This window comes from Grampus griseus (assembly GCF_964374135.1).
Source record: "Grampus griseus genome assembly, chromosome: 11".
Taxonomy (NCBI): domain Eukaryota; kingdom Metazoa; phylum Chordata; class Mammalia; order Artiodactyla; family Delphinidae; genus Grampus; species Grampus griseus.
The window spans coordinates 64,789,725-64,812,980 of NC_139005.1; the positions used below are offsets into that span (position 1 = coordinate 64,789,725).

At 34.6% G+C, this 23,256-nt stretch overlaps 1 protein-coding gene across 2 annotated transcripts in view; it reads left to right on the plus strand.

Moving 5' to 3' along the window:
• The window catches only part of PTPRQ (protein tyrosine phosphatase receptor type Q), a gene marked incomplete at its 5' end in the record, with an annotated part of 251,914 nt that overhangs the window by 60,554 nt on the left and 168,104 nt on the right, over positions 1 to 23,256 (plus strand). For both annotated transcript variants that reach the window (XM_082665174.1, XM_082665173.1), the window contains 5 exons: positions 2,900 to 3,099; positions 4,248 to 4,497; positions 6,303 to 6,431; positions 9,193 to 9,339; positions 15,210 to 15,382. In XM_082665174.1, coding sequence (XP_082521300.1) covers positions 2,900 to 3,099; positions 4,248 to 4,497; positions 6,303 to 6,431; positions 9,193 to 9,339; positions 15,210 to 15,382 — 899 coding nt within the window. The remainder of the gene's footprint in view (positions 1 to 2,899; positions 3,100 to 4,247; positions 4,498 to 6,302; positions 6,432 to 9,192; positions 9,340 to 15,209; positions 15,383 to 23,256) is intronic.

A 23,256-nucleotide genomic window follows, 5' to 3' on the forward strand; every position in this document is an offset into this window, starting at 1 on the left:
CACTGCCAAAGGGTTACATTGAAATGGGCCCTGTATATCTAGAGGGGATTATGCAATTATAATGTTAAAAGAAACATGTGCCAAGCTTTATGGCCCAGTTTTTATTTGAGACCCTATCAAGAGAAGCATGTGAATACATGTTCTATGCCATAGAAAGAATTAAGAGAAAATTCTAGAGTTTATTTAAGATTAGAAATTAATGATTCATGAGGTCTTTTTCCTATTGATATTGAACCTACTGACATTCAGATTATTAGCACAACTAAAAATTGAGAAAATTATTATTTTAAATTAAATGTTCACTAGGATATAAAAGAAAAATTGATTATGTTTTTAGCTTCAGGGAAAATAATTGGAATAATTTTTGAATGACTTAGCAAATAGTTTATTCTTTTTTTAAAACTGTCATCTTGATACAGTTTCTGATAAAGCCTGGTACATGCAGATTATGATTTCAACTTGACAGTATTTTGAACTTTATATATTTTATACTCTACTAATTGATGTAATTTCTGGAGTTATTTTCTCTCTTGGCAAATTATGATTGGGACAGACTAACACTCTAGGATGGCGTGAAAATAATACCAGAACAGAAGTTTTACTCTGTTTCTGACTTGCTGTGTTTTCTTGGGGAAATTACATAATCACATAATCAGTCTTGCCTTATCTTTTGTTTTAAAAAAAAAATATGTTATGTGGTAAAAATATAAACCTAAATTTAGTTAGATCAGTTATGTCCAAGTTTTCCCCCAAGGACTCCTTTTTATTATTTATGCTACACAGAACTAAATTTAAGGAAAATTTCTGTGGAATAATAAATTGCATTTATTATTATTAAACCAAATTTCTTTCTCCATGAATAAAAATACTCGTAAAGTATAAAGTTAACCCATTATACCATACTGAGCTGATATCACATCCACAAGCACAGAAATCTCAACTTTCTTACTTCTCACACAGCATTGTTTCAGACAAATGTAGAATTTTAGCTTTAAAATATTAGAAATATCTCTTGTACCTTCATTTCTAACTTGATGGATCCTTGGAAATGTAGAAGATTCTTTTAAAAGTCTCTATATTTGATTTAGAAAGGTTTTTTGGTTTTTTTCTGGCTCAAGAAAATGTATGTTTTGTATAGTATACACTTTGAAAAGTTTTAATTAGTTTCACATACTTATATATTTACGCAAGTCACTTATTTAGCTATGCCCTCAAAGTGTGTGGAAGACTTATCTGAAAGGTGAAGTGATTTATAAACAGAATTTTTTGGTGCTTTAGTGTCAGATCTTTACTTGGACCAAGATGGATAAATTCACTATAAAAATCAAAAGATGATGGGATTTCGGTACCTAAAAATCCAGAAGTAGAAGTTAGAATATTTAAAGTAGGGGAAGACCTGTCAGCTACAGAAAACAGCCCAAATTAGTCTTCAGACACCATGAAGTCACAAAAGGAAAACACACAGATTTTACTGAGGCAAAAATAATGTAATTTTAAGTGAATAAAAATAACATCTTTTTCACTAAATGTTGTTTAACAGATTTAATTAATTTTTATCTAATATATTTTGTGTACTTTAAAAGATATTTTGAAATCATGTTTTGGAATGTAATAAAGGTTTGGTTACCTTGTAAATTCAAATTTCTCTGCACTTGGGCAGTTCCTCATGATTGTTGTTAAGGCCGATTTGGAAATGTGCCAGCTTGTATGCAGTCTGTTATTGATATATGTTTCAGGCATTCTTATAAAATTTGCATACTTTAGACTGTCCTTCTTAAGCTTTAATTCCATTGATCAGTTTCTGTTGAAGAAAAAAATTTCTATCCATTATGACATCCATTATTAATGATTAATCATCTTCCCAAATTGTTGTATTTTACTTTCTTCCATTAAAATGCAGCTGTTGTTAAGTTTCTTAATTTCTGTTGAACTCATATCATCCACATACAGCTCTCCTGCCCAGGACCTAACTTTCTTATATATTTTATATGGCTTTCATTTACAAATCACATTTTGGTATTCTTCTCTACAATGTATACCTAAACTCTGGTTGTTTGATTTCTCAATGCTAGGCACTTCTACTATCATTTATATTGTTTTACCCCAAACATCTTGTTTTGTTTTTATTTCTTTCAATAGTGACTTGTCATGCTTGTTCTATATTCTAAAGGACCTTAATTATTTACTCGGTCAATTTTGCATAATTAACCTTGAATTAATAAGTATCATTTTTCTTCACTCTGGCCTCATGTTTATCTCATTCCAACTAAGATAGCATATAGCTTATTATTATGCAGATTATTAATAATTAATAACAAAGTATCATGAATTCTGATGAAAGTTGATTTGGAGGGTGTATGAAAGTCAAAATATAATAACCACAATCAATTGGGTGGTATCCATTTCATATTAGACACTAAATATTTACATACATTATAGAAATGTGCTTTTTGGTGCAAATGGTTATATAACTGTTTGAATTTGCCACTTCTTCATTATATAAGGAATTTACGTAATTCCAAAGTATTTCAGAAAGTAAGATATTCATTATTCAAATTTCTATAACCACAAACAACTGTTGACTGAATATTTTTTCAGACTTATTTGAAATAGTTTATTGATGGATGTATTGGCCAAATAATCCTGAAGTAAAGCTTGTGTGCCTCTTAAACACAGCTCTGTGGGCCCAATTTCCAGTTCTTTATTTTAGGCAAAAGTCAATTCAAAAAGTATACTCAAGTATATATTTCAAAAAGTATACCCAAGTAGATTTTATACAATGTATTATACATTTAATTTCATATAACATGGGAAACGTAACATCCCAAAGTTATATAAATGCCATTCTAAGTTTTATAACAATGTTTTTCCTCTCCTTCAATCCCTCTCACTTCCCCAGCTCCAGGAAAAGTGGTGAATCTCACAGTCGAAGCCTTTAACTATTCAGCAGTAAGCCTGATTTGGTATTTACCTCGGCAACCAAATGGCAAAATTACCAGCTTCAAGATTAGCGTCAAACATGCCAGAAGTGGGATAGTAGTGAAAGATGTTTCAATCAGAGTAGAGGACATTTTGCCCGGGAAATTGCCAGAATGTATTGTAAGTATCATGGAACATTTTCTATGTCTCAAAAATTTTAGGTAAATTACATCTTGAAGTTTTGGTAAAATTTCCATTTTACCAAAATGATTCTTAGCTATTTGATTACTTATAGTATCATATGATATACAATTGGCTATAGTCAAGGCAGAATAAGAGAAAGGTTTGAGAATTCAGCAGTGAGAAGTCAGATCACTTAGGGAGCTCTGGAAAGACTACATTATAGGCATGGCATTTGTGATAGGCCTTGGAGTAAGGATAGGTGGAGATTATGTGGAGGTAGAGGATATTTTATAAGCCCTGAAGTAGGAAATCATAGGATATCACTGGAAAAAAGATAATACTTCTGTGTGACAGGAGAGGAGGGGAGGGGAGTAGTCAAGGTTAAGTTTGTGGAAGTAGATTGTTTTTGTTGTGTATATCTTTAGTGAAGAATTTGTTACTACTCTAGTCATAGATGGGAAATCCCTGGAAGTACTGTAATAATGCTTTTTTAAAGTTAATTTTGGTTATCTTTGTGATATTATTGATGAGAAAACAACCAAAATTACTTTTCTTTTAAATGCTTTAAGTTGTAGAAGTCACAAAATATTTTTTTAATTTGGATATCTAATACACATAAACACATATACACATGTACCCATATACACACAAACACATGTTCTATTAGCTTTGTCTTGAATACCGTTGCAGAAAAAAATGATCTAACGGTAAGAAAGTGACGTTATGTTTGAAATTTCACAATAGGGAAAACATTTCATCTCTTTGGCTCTTGCATTTTTAATATGAATTTTAAAAATTCTTAATAATGATTTTGCTATGGTTGTACCTTTACTCAAAGCCACATGAAATCCTACTTATAAGAAAGATTAAGGTGTAAAGAATGCAGTAAATACATTCTGTTCTAAAACTGTGGACAATGGTATTGATGGTATAACTCTAGACGGTAAGTGGGTATAATTAAAATCTAGCAGATTTGTCTGTAGCTCTAATGGGTAAGTGAATCTGTTAAACTCTTACCCAATCATACACATACACACACAAATTAGGAATAATATTTGTAGTATAAAGAAAAAATGAATTACCCTTATCATCACCATCAAGTGATACCACATTATTTTCCCATTGATGTTTATGTTATTCACTAGGAGAGTAATGAATCCTTTTTATGGAGTACAACCAGCCCTTCTCCAACCCTCGGGAGAGTGACGCCTCCATCACGTACCACCTACCCATCGAGCATGTTGCCCGGGAGGAAGATTAGCTCTGTGTGGAAAGAGCCTATCAGTTTTGTAGTGACACATTTGAGACCTTATACGACGTATCTTTTTGAAGTTTCTGCTGTTACAACTGAAGCAGGTTATATTGATAGTACGATTGTCAGAACACCAGAATCAGGTATGGTTGCTTTCTTTCTTTTTTTTCTTTGGTAGGAAAAGAAGTTAAATTATTCATAGAATAACCTTTCATTTTTTTCATGTAGATATTTTTGTTAAAACCTTCCTTCCCTTTCAATAACTTTTTTTTGCCCTAATAACAGATAATAGGTATCCCTTCTGGAGCATCTTCACTTTCAATACTCTTTTATGATACTAATATAAGCATCTAAAATGAGAAAGGAGATTTCAGAGAAGAGACTCCTGAACTAATAACCTTGATCCTAAGATCAGCTTTTATCATTCTGTGACCCCAGCAATTTTTCATAATCATCCTGTCCTTCATCTTCTATAGTCATGTGTAGATGACTTCTCTCACTGATATTGCTATTGCCAGATGTGGAGATAACACCTGCAGTAGCAGAAATATCATGCGATTAACATTCAGCATCAGATAAAAACAGTAGTTAAAAAATACCTACCTGTATCCTCTTTGTATTTCAGTTTCCTTTTGTGAAAAATGGAGACAGTAATAGTATCTTCCTTATGGAGATGGTGTTAGTACTAAATGAGTATGATTAGATATTATTATTACTACTAAATTCTAAGAGTACATATTTCTAGGTATGGTATTTATATATTTAATTATGATAATATGTCAGCGTCCATAAATACACATATATATAGACACACACATCTAAACATACTACATAATGCCATACTAAATATATAGTATCAGAAATTCAGTTGGATTGATGGTTTTTAAGTCTACTGGAAATTATTACTTGTAGGGTAATTTCACTAAAGCATAGTATTTTTTTCTGATTTAAGTACATGTAAATTTGAAGATTTTTCTTGAATTAAACATCTTTGAATCAGACCATTTCCTCTTCTATACTCCTTACTTCTTTTCATACAAAAAAAGAAAGAATTTCATGAAGGTCACACAAAGTGAAATTTGATAGACAAGAATTTTGTTTTTAAAAATATTTGGGGCTTCCCTGGTGGCGCAGTGGTTGAGAGTCCGCCTGCCGATGCAGGGGACACGGGTTCGTGCCCCAGTCTGTGAAGATCCCACATGCCGCGGAGCGGCTGGGCCCATGAGCCATGGCCGCTGAGCCTGCGCATCCGGAGCCTGTGCTCCACAACGGGAGAGGCCACAACAGTGAGAGGCCCACGTACCGCAAAAAAAAAAAAAAAAAAAAAAATATTTGGAATGTTTCATTTCAATTAAAAGAAAGTGTTTTTTTTAATATAGAAAAAGACTTTTTAAATATCTATGAAAAAGACTATGAAAAAGACTTTTTAAATATCATTATTATTTTTATATGTTACCAATGTTACATTCGAATATAGGTTATAAATTTCCTCTCAGAACCAAATACAGATATTGATATAAAAAGTAAAATCACTGCCAACAGATTCTGAAGGTTGAGTTATTTCTTTGCCCCTTCTACCTGTGTACACCAGAGGGAGAGCTTTTATCAAGCCAGATGCCCAGGGCTTGTTGAATGCAATACGTATAAATGCTTCTAGACAATGTAACTGTACAATGAACTATATAGGAATAAAACACCCTGTGCAATAATATACAGCATTAAATAAAAATAGTAATTGTTGCAAATAAGGAGTTTATCTAATGGTCCACCACTTATTCAAATTCTTCAATTATAGCCTATTTTTTCTTTTTGTAGGTTGAAAAAACAAACACTTTACTGTGTGACCTTTTTTTTCTCTGATTTTGTGTTTTATTTTGTGTATTTAATAAGGTGCTTTTAAATTTTATATATATATCTATTATTCATTATTTTTCTGTAATCATTTTAGTGCCTGAAGGACCACCACAAAACTGTGTAACAAGTAACATTACAGGAAAGTCCTTTTCAGTTTCATGGAACCCACCAACTACAGTTACAGGAAAATTTAGTTACAGAGTTGAATTATATGGACCATCAGGTAAGTCTTAATCAGTTTTGTGTTTACCTTTTGGAGTAAGAATTATATAAAATATGTTACTATGATCAAACTTTTAAAAAGTATTTAACTGTTTTTAAAAGACCCTATAGTTGAAGCAAACAGTAAAAAAATAATAAGGAAGTGAGGCTCTTTGAACTTTTTGTTTAAAATCATAAATAAGTATAAGGAGGGTAAAACATTGCCCATGTTCCATATTTCATGACAAGGAGCTGAAAGAACAAAGGATAACCCCTCAAGAAGAGAAGTTTTAGAAGAGATACATGTCTTCACATATTTGAACAGGAGGACCTTGACTTACTCTGATTGCAAATATATGAAGAACAATGGGCTTTGGTTATATTAAATCAGATTTCTGCTTAGAAGAAAGAAACTATTTCTAATAATTGGCTCTCTAAAAGTAATATGGGCAACTTCATAATGTAGCGAGTTCATCATCTTTCTGAGCAAGGAGGAGCTGGACATCCACTTGTCAAATATTTTAAGGGGTTCAAAAACTATATTAGTAGAAGTTGATTAAGTAAACTCTACAATTCTTTCATAATCTGCATTCTATGGTTCTATGAAATAAGTTTATTTCAGATAGTAATGAAATAACATAAACTCACATATTATCATTTATTTGGAAGAGTGGAAAAATCGTCAAATGTCCAAATTATTCATTTGGGAACTTCTAGGAATCTATCATGAAACACATGAGTAAACTTTATTTCTCATCCCTGAGTACCTTATGCTCCTAAAATTCTGAAATATTTGCATGCCTAAAGATATGGTAGTCTGTTTTTCCCCCTCCCTCCTCAGTACATAGACACACATGGATACCCAGACATAGCTTTTCTATCAGTACTATTTTACAAAATTTTGACAAAGTACTCTTATATCTGTGAGGCTGGTAAGTCAAGAGAATGTATTTAGTAACTATCGAATTTAGCAAACTGGAAGTCATTAGCGATCTTATCAAGAGCAGTTATGGTGGAGTATGTGGGGTAAATGCCTGCTTGGAGTAGACTGAAGAGAGAATGGGAGAAGAGAATTGGAACAGTGGGTAATGGACAGCTCTTGAGTTCTGCTGCAAAGTGAAGCAGTGAATGGAAGTGGGTAGAGGGGGTGAGGGGTGAGCAGCATCGACAGGTTTTCTTTTCAGAGGGAACAAGCAAAGCATGTTTGTTTGCTGATGGGAATAAATTTAAAAAAGGATATGTTGATGATATAAGAAAGGCAGGAATTATTGGAAAGATATCTTTGTGTAGGCAGAAAATGGGATCTTTTGCTCAAAAGTAGGGATTAGTTTGAATAAGAATCCAGATTTTATCCATTGTAACAGGTTATAAGGCAGAGTCTGTGGGTGCAGATGCTGTACATAGGTAGTTGCGTTGGTGGGAGTGTGTGGCACATGTCTTCTGAATGATTAATTTTTCCAACTAATCAACTGGGAAGAAAAAGTGTAAATATTCACCTAGAAGAGTAGAGAGTGACTGTACTACTGAAGATAGGTAAGGTGCTGAGTACCATTTAGGGCTCATTTGGAGTGTGGTAATGAATAAAGTGATATCAGTCAGAGTGGATTTGTGTTTTTCTCCAGTTCCCTTCAACAGGAGAGGGCTTATGTAAGGCAGTGATTATTACTGACAGTGGATAAAGAGTAGACATCAAGTGGTGAGGAACCAAACAAAATAAAGTAGGTGGTAAGATCAATGGATTGGAGGTCCCAAAGAAGTGTTGGTTCTGGCTTCTAGAGTAGTGATCAGGAGACAGGAAGTGTGGTCAGAGACAGCTGCATGAAATTGAGATAATTTAGGATTTGCAGCTATTGGTAATAGCCATGTCTATTATGACTGTGAGGGAGTGACTGAGATCAGGTGGAGGACTAGATTATTTAAGGAGAGCTTGAAGTAGTTTAAGGATGATCTCTAAGGATATTGAAATCACCACAAATTAAGATGGTAGCATTGAAGAAAATGCCATTGAAGCAGGAGCTAAACCATCCAGAATGTGAGTGTGTGACCCTGGGGTCCACAGATCACTACAACAATGAAAGTCAGTGGATGTCACCGATGACATGAGAGCTGAAGCTGTGGGCTTTTCTAAGGAGGAGCTACAATTAATTGTCTAAGAGCAAAGAGGAGCAAGGAGAACCCATACCACACCTGACCGCCTAGTCGCTTGAGGGCTGCGGGGAAAAATCAGTCACCACCATTCAGGGTGGCTGTAGGGAACAGAAGCAGTGGTCTCAGGGGAGAGCTAGGTTTCAGTTAGAGCAACAAGGGGAAAAAACGATTCAGAGATAAAGTTGAGGATTTAAGGAATTTTGATGATGGCCCAGTTAAGAAATTTTGCTCAGAAGCTAAGCTACAGAAATTTTCTAAATATATCTTTTTATAGAAGATAGTGAGAATATGTAGCATTTTAATTGAATGAATCTGAGTATCAAACACTGTCACTGTTTTTATATTGGTAAAACCTAATGTGTTCATTTTAACTATGTCAAAAAATAACACTATGGTCCAATAGGGCTTTATATAAAAGTAATTCTAAATACTGCAAGATTTTCATTTTTTTTCCATTTTAAATAAATTGACACCAGTGTGACACTAAGCTAAATGTTTAAGATATATTCACTTTTAAAATTGTAATAGTGAATGTTAGTGCATAGGTTAACACTTTAATTGCTCTATACTTAAATGTAAGAATGATTACATGCTTGAAGAGTAAATAATCCACAATTATCTTTTGCTTTTTGCAGGTCAGATTTTGGATAATAGCACAAAAGACCTTAAGTTTGTATTCACTAATCTAACACCATTTACAAAGTATGACGTGTATGTTGCGGCTGAAACCAGTGCAGGGATTGGACCCAAGTCAGATATTTCAGTATTCACTCCTCCAGAAGGTAAGAACACCTCCTCTAGTGTGTTAATGAAAATTTTATTGCATCAGTTAAACATTGTATTAGAAGCTCTTTGGTTGATATTTACCTAATTCATGTTATTTCCTTATCAGATTACTACCTAGCGCATTCTGAACATGTGTTCCTTAGAACACTAAACCCATAGCATGCTTCATAATAAGAGGGACCAAAGATCAACATTACATGCAGTATCAGCCTGCATAATTCACAATGAATAGTGCTGGCAAAATCTCAAGAATACTTAAACAAATGAACACATTTAACATGGTTTAAACCACATTATTTAATGTTGACTCTATCTTCCCACAAAATAACGTTCAGAGAAATCCATGTATCCCACAATGCCTATAACAAAGTATATTTATAATCAAAAGGATATTCTAAGGAAGTGAGGATTTCTGAAAGGTGCATAATATAAATTTACCAGAATATACTGAAATTATTTTTAAAAGTTTCTCCTGAAGAAATTTTTTATTTGTATATATTAAACGTCACAGTCTAAGGCGAACTGTAGTGTTTAAAAAAACGTTACCATGCCATTTCACAACCTGTTTTCTGGGCCCACACCAAACTTGCTCAATGCCTTCATTTCTATTTAGATATTGTAATTATCTAGGAGAATACAATCATTTTTTTACAGTCACACTAGCACTTGAAAAAGTTTTCAGTTTTTGTTTATGTGAGAGCTAACATACAGTAACTTGTGAATTAAGTACACAGTGTGCACACATGCACGTGCATACACACACACACACACACACACACACACACACACACACGAGGCTGGGCATACCTTCATCAGATAAATCATTCAAGTGTTTCACCATGAGAGGGCAGCAACTATTAGGGAATTTTGTACTTCTCCCCCATTTCAAAGAACAACCCTTGATAATATTTTGCTATTGAAAGAACGTAAAAATTATGTTACATCGATTTCAAATGAAAATTCTAATGTGTATACGGTTTCAATACACAGGTTAAAAAAGAGATGCACACTCATTAACAAAATGCTCTCATTTCTTCATATCAAACTTTTTCCATTGTATTTCTATCAGAAGAGTCTTAGCATTGTACGTCTTCTCAATTAGACCTGAAATTTCTCCCACCTCCACCTAAACCTGCTCTTAAGCATTTTCAAGAAATCTAGACAGATTTATGGATGGCTGTCAAACACCACAGAGCAATCTGGCCTTCGTCATACTTAGAGCCCTTGAATTTGGTCTTTTCTCAACCAACCCGACTGACCAATTTCTATTCTCATGTTATGCAATTAAATAAATTCAGTCTTCTTTCAAGCCAAGCTGATTTTGGTGCTCCTAAACTGAATCCACAATTTAAGATTTTTGTTTTATTGTCATCATTCTTGACCTACAGCATCTGACCAAAATAGGGAAATAGATAATACATTGCCACATACAGTGCCATTTTGTTTATTTGGGATATTGTTTAAGCATTTATTTCCCTTTCTTTATATCTGAACTTTTTATTGACAAAATAATAAGTAGAATTTTAAGGACATTGTTCAACATATTTCACATGGGTTATTTTTCACACCAAGTTATTTTGAATATCTGACTCTACTTGCCCTGTGTAACGAGCAGTGTATCCTAAGTTTTATCCTACTGCCTCCTGAACTACTCACCATGTAGACCACATCCAGGAGAACCCACTGGTAACAGGTGGGTTTCTCTAAGGGCAGGCGTGGCACAGTTCTTACCTCTGCATGCCTGCTTCTCCATGGAGTTCTCAGGGAGTTTCAGTGGAATGCTGGGGCAAATGCAGTGAATGTAGACTCTGACAGCACTAATTAATCCTGGTCCTACTAATTAAAACTTTGCCATAAAGGAATCTTTAGACTATATGAGAACAATCTAATAATTCATTAGAACTATATACTGTCAAGTAAAATTTATACCTTAGTTTTAGATTATTCTTTTTATTCATTAATACAACAGGGTTCTTTGTATTCTAATTAAAGTTACTCAATTTATTATTTTCTCCATATTTAAAAGTAGTCTATAGTCTATTTAAAAAATTAATTAGGACCAGCTTTTAAATGAATATATTTTAAAATAACTAGGGTTCTAACAAATCTCCAGATATTCATAGAAAAATATTGAATTGATTTCTTATAGAAAATATATGCTATCATATTTTAATGGGGCTGATTTCTCTAATACTGAGAATCATATGGTCCATGGTCTACTTTGATTATCAAAGAAAATCAACATGATGTTGTTAAAGCAGTTATCCTATGTATTTCATAATGTTTCTACATATCCGTTAATATTTTACTGAGCAGATTTCTACATAGGCATGAAGAAGAGATGGTTTTGGAAAAAAATGATAATTTAATAATCTCTAATGTTATAAAACATCATGGTTGCCTATTCCAAAATGAGGTAATCTGCTGAATATAACATAGGCAACAGAATTTTCTTATTATTTGTATCGGGATTAAAGAAAATTAAGTAAATTTTGTTGCTTCAATATCCCCTAAAACTTCTCTGCCACTAGTGTCAAATATCTTTTAAGGAGGTTAACATCATTCCTTAAAAGCAAACAAAGTATTGAAATCCATATTTACTCCTCCATAAATAGATATTGGAAGTGAAGAAATTTGTCCTTAGTAGTTTCAATTTGCTACTTTCTACCAATAGTAGCAACATCTTTGTAGGGAGATCACTGAGAAACTCTGAACTTTGTGTTTTTCAGGATTCTCCGTGACTTTTATTTTTCAGTAGATTTTTGCAAAATTCACTTCTAATGGAAGTTTAATTTGCTAGATAATGGCAGGTTTATTTTAATGTATTTTCTCTACCCCACTGCCGTTCGTCTCCATTTCATTTTTTTCTAAGAATTTTTCATTTGCAAACTCCAAATCATTTGGAATATATTTTTACCAATCATATGTGTACTCTGTTTCCCATTTCTTAGTAAAATTTATAGGTGTATTGACTTGAGAATGATTCTTAGGTCATCCCCATGGACAACACCTTCATAATTGATGCTGAACCATGAATAATTGCTTTGTGTGTTTGATTTTCTTTAGTTAATTTGGTATCAATATTAAAGAAGTTTGATCTAATCCACACTTCTCTGGTTTCCCCATAAGAATTTGTGGTGTAACATATCAAGTATCTTTCTAAAGACAAGATACGACGCTGTCTACTCCATTTCCTTTATCCCCTAAGCTGCTGCTTCTTTCATAAAAAAAAGAGACAGCCTTAGAATCATTCTTACACAAGTTTGGGGTACCTTTTTAGGATAACATAGAACCACTTAAAGTTGGATTGTAACTTTAGGCATTAGTGTCATGGGGCAATACTTACTAAGTTATATTGAAAAGTATAAATCAAAAGATAGAGAAACAGTATCTGCTACTATTTTTAGGTTTGGCTAACAGAATAAGAGAGTACATTTTAAATATACTGCTGTACTGGGTAATGTTTGGTATCCTACTACATTATTATGTTATATCACATGGGACTGACCATTTCACTTATTTTATAGTAGGCAGGGTTTAGTTATCTGATTAATCTGATCAATGTACTTATTAAACTGGCTTTTTCAGTTAAGATTCTACATGTGTTCAAATTAGATGGAAAAGTGCCAGGTCTCTTCTTTGATTTAGGTTATGCAATACTGAGAGTTTGTCTACATAGCGACCCCAAAATACAATGTCAAAGCAAGGTGGAATTGGAGTTTTGCTATTTAAATAGCTGTGTTGTTCTCACACTACATGGTTAATCAGAAAGGTCCTCCACTCTTGAAAAATGTATATTGGCATATATGATGATAGAAACATAAGCTTTAGGAACAGTGTATGTTAATGAAATAAAACGTGTAAGAGGTGACCTATGCAAAGGATTTTATCTGTTTTATTCCTTCCTCTATCCTCAAGTGCCTAGAACAGTGACTGTATGATGAGTCCTCAGTCTGTTGAATGATGAATGAATCGATCAGTGATTGTAGGGTTCTAGCCTTAGTCTTTCCTCAGTCTTTCAAAGGTCAAACTATTTTTCCTCCAGATTTGAACACCTTTGGGGAAATCAATCTAAAGAGTTATCCTTCTATATAGAGATATACCAAAATGTTTTTAGAAAAGGAGATGCAAATAATTGGCAAATTATAGGTGTACCCATGTTATGTTTATTTCAGTTTTGAGCACAGGTTATACCCATACTGGACACTGGAATTTTTTTTTTTTTTTTTTTTTTTGCGGTACACGGGCCTCTCACTGTTGTGGCCTCTCCCATTGCGGAGCACAGGCTCCGGACGCGCAGGTTCAGCGGCCATGGCTCACGGGCCCAGCCGCTCTGCGGCATGTGGGATCCTCCCAGACCGGGGCACGAACCCGCGTCCCCTGCATCGGCAGGCGGACTCTCAACCACTGCGCCACCAGGGAAGCCCATGGACACTGGAAATTTGACTGCAGTAATCAGATATGCTCTTAGTCCAGAATTCATCCATCTAGCCATTAACTAGTCAACAAACATTTAGAAATATTTACATTGTTATAATCTCCAGGGAGATTTTTTTTTACTGATTACTTCATAGAGACAAAGAAAAAAAACAACTTTTAATCTACTGGATAAAATACTACATGGTTACAGGAGCTTACTACATGGTTAACTTAAGCATAATTAGGTTCATTAATTATAATAATATTTATGAGAGTTGTGGCATTAATTTTCAGTTCCTTTTTGTTATCTTAAAGGAGAACAGAGTCATTCTTCATTTGTATTATACCCCCAATATGTCTTTCTTCTAACTGGAATTTGGTAAACCTGTACTACTGTGAAATATCTCAGCTTAGGGAAATAGGGAAATGAGGGAAATGAATTTAATGTGTGACCACGTCCTAATCATAAAGGACAATATTTTTACATCTCATTTTCTCTTTCTTGAACCAACATATTATAAAGTCTTTTGAATTTGTTCCTAACTTTGTGTAGTGATAGGAAAGTTTTAATCACACCGATTTTATAGATAGGGAAACTAAAGGTGGAGGGGTGAATTGGTTATTTATAATCACATAATGAACTATAGACAGAAAGTGGACAAGTGCCCAGAGCAGGTTTACTCGTGGTTCATTACTCCTGTGGCCCTGGGAGGTTTCCTAGAGGTTGCTCTTGGTGACATACATAGACACATACATACATACATTCATTCATTCATTCATTTATTTAGTGATTATATACTTTTATACATTACAAAATTATTATCACTTGATGAGTTTCTAACTAGAATTTAAGTACTTCTTGCTTTATCTTAAACCAATTGTTAGTTTTTCTCTCTTTTTCTTTACTGTTGCAAAGAGTGAGGGCATCTGAAATTTGAGATTCACATAATTAATTTGTAAAATCAGCAGGAAAATATCAATCAACTCTTCAAACAGTTTAATGTAATGAATTAAAATTTGCCTAATTGATTTTTACCAACTACATGTAATTTCATTCCTGGTATTCTGGATATTATTTTTTGGTATGTTGTTATTTTTATAAAGTCTTCAGGATTTCTACTGGGCATTCATCAATCATAAACAACTTTCCCTGGGAAGTTGTTTTTATTAATTAATTTGTTTTGAACAAATGTTGTGACATTTTGATTTGGGAAAATTATTCCATGTTATTCTGTTTCTTGTGGACATTTTGAGAACAACGTGTAGAAATTTAAATATCTGTATATTTTAAACGATCAGATACAAATTTAATAATTAATAAATTGTTTTAGTCTGTTTTCTAATAGAATTGCTTATATATCTTCAATCGTGAACTAAGAATTAAGGGAATTTTTAAAAATTTGAGAATGTATTTTTAAATTTCCCTTTTCTTATTCTCTTTTTTTAGTTCCAGGTACAGTATTTGATTTGCAAGTTGCAGAAGTAGAAGCCACAGAAATAAGCATTACTTGGAAGAAACCACGACAACCAAATGGAATCATTAACCAATATCGAGTGAAAGTATTAGTTTCTGAGACAGGAGTAATATTGGAGAATACTTTGCTCACAGGAAAAGATGAGGTATTGCACTTTAATTTCTTATCTTGGGGAGCCCTTTCTACTTGGTTTTGGCCCTGATAACTTGGAAGATTTGCCAACATGCAAACATAAAATATTTGACGAGCTTCAGAGTACAAAATGAAGTAAATTTAGGCTATGTTGATAATCTAGCTCATCATATTTCATTTTAGGACATATATTATTAGTTAAGTGCTATTATGTTTTTTCAGCAATGAAAAATGTTAATTGAGGAATTAAGCAGGACTAAAGGTACTTCCATAAGTGAATATTATTATGGTAATTAAGTTAATGAATTGTTTGGAAACTCCTGTTATGATTTAAGTACTCCTTCTAAGGCTGTGCTTGTCATTTGGAATAGTTGCCAACGAAAGGCACAGTAATTTTAGTAGCTGTTGCTGACAAATGATTTGACCTACTTAGGAAGCCAGATTTCTCAAAGCTGCCTCATTTAAAAACAAACGAACAATATACATTTGATTAAAGAAATCAAATAAAAGAGATGAAATCGTTTCATAGATATAAAATAAGAGGACAATGTTTGCTTCTGTTCACACCGGGAGTCTTTTTTCCCCCTTTGTTTCTGTTAGGAAGCGGTGATTTTCCTTCACTGTCTTCATTCACCTCATCCAGCCAGCTGTTCACCTGTGAGTTCCCTCTAAAACTGCAGACTAGTTGTATCCAGATATTGGTGGCTCCTGGGGCTCACAAAAATTAAATATACTTGGGACCAGTGAGTGTAGCAATCTCTGTACCTTAGAGGTACTACCTGATGGTTAGTCAGTAATTAGGTTCCACTCCTTTGGTCCAGAATCACTGTTTTTTCCTATCTCCACATATATTACCTATTCTATTTCTAGTCCCAGCTCTCCTCCATTTCTGACATCTACCTGAAAGTTGACCTCACTATGTGCTTAATGCATTCTGGCCACCCAGGACTTATTACTCCAAGTCGTTTGACATCTCTGGCCCAGGGTTAAATTTTAATCCAATGTTGACTCCATTCCTGTGTGCAAAAATGTTGAGTTATGATTTCTCTGATACTTTAGTTGACAACTCAGGCAAAGGGCAAAAGCTTAATCCTCTGCTCCTGCTGAGAAGGCCTTAAATTAGATACTTCACTATTTTAGGACTGGGTGACAGGTCTCTCACTTGTAATGACATCTACTGAATGGCAAGCCACACCTCTTTTTCTCTTCAAAGTAAGAGATTGTGGAATGACTTCTTTGTTATTCTGCCTATATCTATATGATCTGCGGTCTCTGTGACATAGTAGAGACAACATGAGCTTTGGTACTGTACAGATCTGGGCTTATATCCTAATTTGGTCACTTACTGGGCTGTACAGCAGAAAGGTTAAGTGCATGGACCTAGGAGGAAATATGCTTGGGTTTAAACCTTGGTTTTGCCTGTAGTGATGGTTTAACCTTGAGAAAGTAGGCTTGACCTCTCTGAACTTCAGTTTCCTCTTCTCTAAGATAGGGACTCTAAGAGTCCCTATAACACAGGATTGTTAATGAAGGTTTAGTGGATTAATGTGTGTAAAGAGCTTAGAACTATACCTGGCATATGGTAAGTTTGGTGCTAAATAATTGTGACCTGTTGTGATAATCATGGCACTGGACCTTTCACCCTCATTGGGACTCAATATTAGTTTCCTTAGGTCTCAATAAAAGGAGACATTATACTTCTCTTTATTTCTGTGATTGTATCTTTCTTCATTAGATCAGGCGCTTTATTGATATTTCTGCTTCCCCATGTGATTGGTGTTTGGGTTCACCTTTCAAGAGGTTGACATATGGCAGAGGCTCTAAATCCAAATGAACCAGGGTCCTAGACCGGGCTCTGCCCTTTTCTAGATCTATGACCTCGGTCAAGTCAACTTTTGGAGACTTGCTGCCCTTACTTTTAAAGCAGAGCTTATATACCCACCTTATATGATGAGGAATAAAGGAGATAACAGATAAAACCTCTGGCTTAGTGTATTCATTTTTTATCCTCTTCCTTGACCTTGATGTAGGATAAGGACTCTTCTATTCAGTCTTCAACTTCTCAGAGTATAGCCTCCACACCCTGTCTCAAGAATTGTTTAAATCCTTGAAATCTTGTTAGAAGTCACCAGTGGCCTCCTAAGTGTCAGATAAGGTGGTAATATAGTTTTAGCCGTCCTCATCTTCCCTGTCTCCTCCAAAATCCATTCGTTTGCCTCCTACTCTCCAGCTTTTGATACAACCATTTTCTCCCTAATACTTGCTCCACTTTCATATACTGTGACTATGCAAAAATTTTGGCCTTGTGCAGTGAAAAATGAATAAAATAAAAAAGCTAGCTCTTTTACAATTTTCTAGCTTCTTCATTATAAGGATATTGCAGAGAGTTCTGTTTTCAGCCATGTCATTACACTTTTTTTTTGATAACCGCACAGTTTCAATCACTGCTTCCTATTTTCATGACTCTTTTGCCTTGTTTTCCATGATGATTTTTCTCTCTGACACTCTGCATCCCTAATTCAAATCATTTGTGGTGAAGTTCTGCCAGGGCTCATCACATTTGAACTCATAAAACAGAACAAAACAAAACAAGCATCCTTTGGGGGATAACAGGACTTGGTTCTTGCTTGAAAGGAGGAGATGAAGTTGGAATGAAGAAGAGGTACTAGACAGAGGTTCTGGGACAGTGATGGGGGCATATAAAGTTTCCCACAGGACACAAGAAGAAAGTCTGTAAAGGCAATTAATAGTTTTAGTGGTCAAGAACAAGGCCTGGAGAGAGGCTGACTTGAAACCCAGATACTAAATAACAGGCTTAGAATTCCTAACCCCTTGGACTGGGCACACCACAGATCTCTGATCTGAAGGTCATTGTCTAAGCATTTGGAAGGCTTTCATGGCATTTTTACATGCCTGATGTCTCTCTTTTTGGTTAATGGCACCATCATCCTCTCTTCATGAGGGCGTGAAACCTTGGAATTACCTCTGACTTTGGTTATACTTAGCATTTAATAGCCACTCAGTGTTAAGGCCAGTTATTTCTGCCTCCACAGTGTGACCTTCATACCTCTATATTCCATTCCTGTGTCCCCACCCCAGCTCAGGATTGAATAGTCTCTTGCCTGGACTATTTTTGTTAGCTTACTACGTTAGTTTTCCATTGTTGTATAACAATTTGCCACAAGCTTAAAACAACTCACATTTATCATCTCACAGTTTCTGTGGGTCAGGAATCCAGACAGCTTAGATGGGTTCCCTACTTAGGGTCTCATACAGCTGCAGTTAAGTGGCTTACTGTCCTGTGTTCTCATCTGGAGCCTTGACTAGGGAAGAATCTACTTCTAGGCTCATGTAGAATTTTGGCATATTTCATTTCCTTTTGATTGTAGAACTGAGGGCCTTGGATTCTTTCTGGCCCTTTGACTAGAGACTACCCTTAGCTCTAGCTCATAGGGATCCCCCACATTTTCTTGCTACAGAACTTTCCTAGCCTGGCCATTTACCTCATCAAGCCAGCGGGGAGAGTCTGTATAATATAACTGTGAGAGTGACATCACATCACCATTGGTTAGATGCAAACCACAGTTACCGCCCAAGAGGAAGGGATTATACAAAAGCATGAACAACAGGAGGTAGGGATAGTGGAGGGATCACGAGAGAGGCCATCCACTGTAGTCTCTCCACTGTTTTGTGTTTCACGCGTCTATGAGAATAATCCTTCCAGATATAAGTATATTACTTAAACTAAAAAAGTAACTAAATAAAAAATGAGAATGGCCTGGGAACGGGAATATGTATCTATTTAAGTAATCTAGCTTTCCTGTCGTAGCAGAAAGTCAGTTGATGCTGTCTAAAGTAAGTGAGCCTTAACAGAACAGTATAAGCATGCTATCTAGTGATTTTAGAAGTAACGCCATAAGAACTGAAAACAGAAATGATTAAAGGTGTTGCTTCCAACAAATATTGAATCATTATGTTGTACACTTGAAAGTAATATATGTCAGTTATATCTCAATTAAAATAAACAAACGATTTCAAAATCTCAAAAAAATGTAGCTTCTGGAGTGTAAGACTTGCAACTGGAAAAGTACAGACAAGGAAGTATTTCCATTGTAAATCCTTCATCACCTCTTGCATTTTTAGCCATGTGCATATATCATGATGATTACACTTTTAAAAAAGTATTAAAATATAATCATCCTATGCTAGGCTTGACCTGATCTCATCATCCTTATTGAAATTTTTTCCAGTGACCTCTCATGAGTTGTTTGTTTCTTAATAAACAGAGGTTATTTAAGCATGCTGAAATACATATAAGATTTTACTCTCGATATTTAAAAACATATTTGAAGAAATACATTAGAAAATTTAATCTCAGCGTTTGAGGACTGTTATTTCAACTTCCAAGCTTACATATGAATGTCATCTATAACATGCCTAATAAATGATTGGGAATCCAGCCTCTGCTAAAATATTTGATCAACTCTGACAATAGGGAATCAACTACTACAAAAGCAGCTCCTGTTCTTTAAGCCTTAAACCATGCTTCCTTATGGTCTCACAGACATGCGTTTATTAGGTAACTATAAAGTTCTAGGCACTGTGATAGGTCCAGAATATGCATAGATAAATAAGAAACTACCCTGTTCTTTAACTGTTTCGGACTGAAATATTCGTCCTCTAATGTTTACTAGTTTGTCCCATCTCTCCTCTATAGACCCACACAGTAGCATATAATGACTTTGAGTTTGGGATTTGCAACCAGGAAAATGTGTTCCAACCCCACCTCTGCTATGACTAGCTTTGTGAACTTGAAGAGATGACTGTAAAATGGAGATAATAATATCTTTCCCTTTAGATTATAATGAAGTGATATCACATGGGAAAAAGTATTTAGCACTGTACTTGATACACAGTAGCTTTAAATGTTAGTCTCTGCAGTAGTAATAACAGTGCACAGTGATTTAACTTTTTATCATTTGAAATAATGCTCATGGCTTCCCTAAGGCTTAACATCCTCAGGTTCTCATCAGTCATGGTTTCCACGTCCTTCATATTATTGATAACTCTTCTGTGTATATTTTCCAATTTGTCAATGAGCCTCTTTCTCAGCTGAACACAATATTCTATATGTAGTTTGACTAGAGCCAAACTGAGCAGAATTATTTTCTCCTTTTGTGTAAACTTTCTACTTCTGTCAATGCAAAGAATAAAACTAATTTCTTTGGGAGACTCATTCTGCTGAGACAGAAGTTAGAAAACCCCTAAAGTCATCTCTCCATGGATTGCTCTCTGGCTGAGTTTCACACTAAAATCTCATCCTGTACTTGTTATTCTAATCGAACCCTGGGACATTTTATCCCCAGAGACACTACTATGTAGTGTTACAGATTTCTGAGATTTGTATAGATACATCCTTTCATCCAACCTATTTCTCAAGTATATCAGTGTTTGTCAGTGATGAGCATGAGAAGAAAGCCAGCTAAATGCTTGGACAGTTGCTTCAGATTGAGGCTGAGGACAGGACTTGAAGGTAGTTAAGGAATGCTTGAGACAAGTTTACTTCATTGATTATTAGGAACATAAATAGAATCAAGTCTTAGGGATTTATCACCCAAATAATGTGCAGAATGATATAGTATCCATTAGAGGTTTCCAAACATAATGCTAATTGTAAACTTCTTTTTACCACTGGTTGATAATAGCACAAATCATGTTATAGTTTATAATAAAATAGAGAAGATTTCTTAAGAATAAGTCAAAATTTTCATTAATTCAATCGAGCAGACTTCTAGTGAGTGGAAGTTGATAGATGTACTAGAGTTTTTTTCTTTTCTTTTTTAAAATCACATTAGTTATAATGAAGACTGTTACATGTAGAATCAGGTTGGTTTATTCAGGTGGATTAGGAACTTAACTCTGAAGACTTCTAATTCTTTCACATAAATTCTGAAGATTCCTAAGTAGCATCTGAGAAGCTTTTCATGTTGATGAATTGTGACATTGCCTAACTCAGTTGTCCTCAACCAGGGGCACTTTTGCTCTCCAGGAGACATTTGGCAATCTCTGAAGACAGCTTTCACTGTCACTACTGGGAAGATGCTTCTAGTGGGTAGGGACCAGGGATGCTGCTATACTTCCTACAATGCCCTGGACAGCTCCCTATAACAAAAAATTATCTAACACAGAATGTTATTACTGCTGAGGTTGAGAATGCTGGACTGACTCAATGAGTCCAAGCTTTTGGAAGTTGTGATGGGCCTTTATTCCCTTCTATATCCCTCATTTCCACTCCTGCTTCTCAGCCCCTTCTCATTACCCTCTTAAGTTCTGGTTCTTTCCCATCATTTTTGCTCTTAAAAATCTTTCTTTTTCATCCTTTGAAAAACCTAATACTTAATACCTTTTTAGAGAGGCAAAGTGTGGGAAATATTCACAACATGGCACACTTGGTGATAATTAGTAACTTTCTGGGTTTTTACAAAACCAATGTTCAAATCATTTGTAGTTAGGGAGGGTCTTTCCAATGAATTCGGGAAAATTCAGATAGAATTAACTCAGGTCAGCTCTTAGGCTGGAACAGCAGTTTGTCAACAGAGATGCTTAACTTAGTTAATTGATAGGATACGATGGTTTAACTCTCAGAAGCTTATCTGACATTGGTATAAAATATGAGAGATTTAATGCAAAATCATAGTTCAGGAGAAATTCTTTGTATTACCCTGTCGTACCCTTTATAAAGTGCTTTGTACCCTGGATTCTCAAAGGGTGGCTGATTGATAGTGGAAACAGCTGTGTGGTTCAGGCATAAACTATTGACTGGACTACCAGAGCATCTCTGAATTATGTGTTTGTGATTCATGCCTTCTCTGATTTCCCAGTGGAGACAGAGCTGAAGTGTGCCTTGAAAGATGGAAGAGCTTTAGTTTGTTCCATATAGGGTTCCTTATCCAGAGTGCTTTATCACAATATTCTTAGAGTAAATCTTATTGGTATCTCCCTACTTTTTATCACAATACTTTTCTGGCTAAAGATGTAACAAGATTTAGATAATTTTATTTTATAAATATCATTTGGAGAACTAGAGATATCCTTGCATCTTTTCTCCATTTTTTTATTTTTCAGAAAAGTTAATATTTAAATGAGCTGTCTTTGTAGCTAGTTAAATAAGTAAACTGCCTTAAAATTTCTTGCCTTCCCGATATTTTTCCTGAGTATCTACTACTTTTTTAACGATACTAAGTGCTTTATGTTAATAAGGAATTAAAAGCCTGTTTTTGGCTCTCGGAGTAAACACAATCTCAAAACATGTAAGATAATTAAAACACAGGTGTACCAAAATTTTATAAATAAATAAAACCTATACTATGAATTAATTACAAATTCTGAGGGTACGAGAGCAGGGAGTTGAGAAGGAACAGAATAATTTTCTTTTTTAAAAAAAGGGTTTGGAGTGAGTTTTGAAACTGAACTTGAAAAGGAATTGACAAAAAGAGAGTAGTTCTTGCAACAGTTTCTTTTTTTCCCAAAACTATTTCATTTTGGAAAATTTTGAACTGGTATAAATGGAGAAAAAAAGAGTATTATAAATAAACTGTGTCCCCATTAACCCATCACCTGGATTCAGTAATTATCAGCATGCTGCCATTCTTGCCCCAGCTGTCTCTCGTTGTTGTTGCTGTTGATGCCGGCTATTTTGAAATAAATTCCAGACTTCATATCTTTTTGCTCTTACGTGCCTAAGTATGGATTCCTACAAGACATGGACATTTTAATTTATTCAATAATTCCATTACCACAATTGACACAATTACTGATATTGTCTTGGTACCATCTGAAACGTAGACCATATTCAAATTTTCTCATTCTCTTTCAATCCGTTATGTG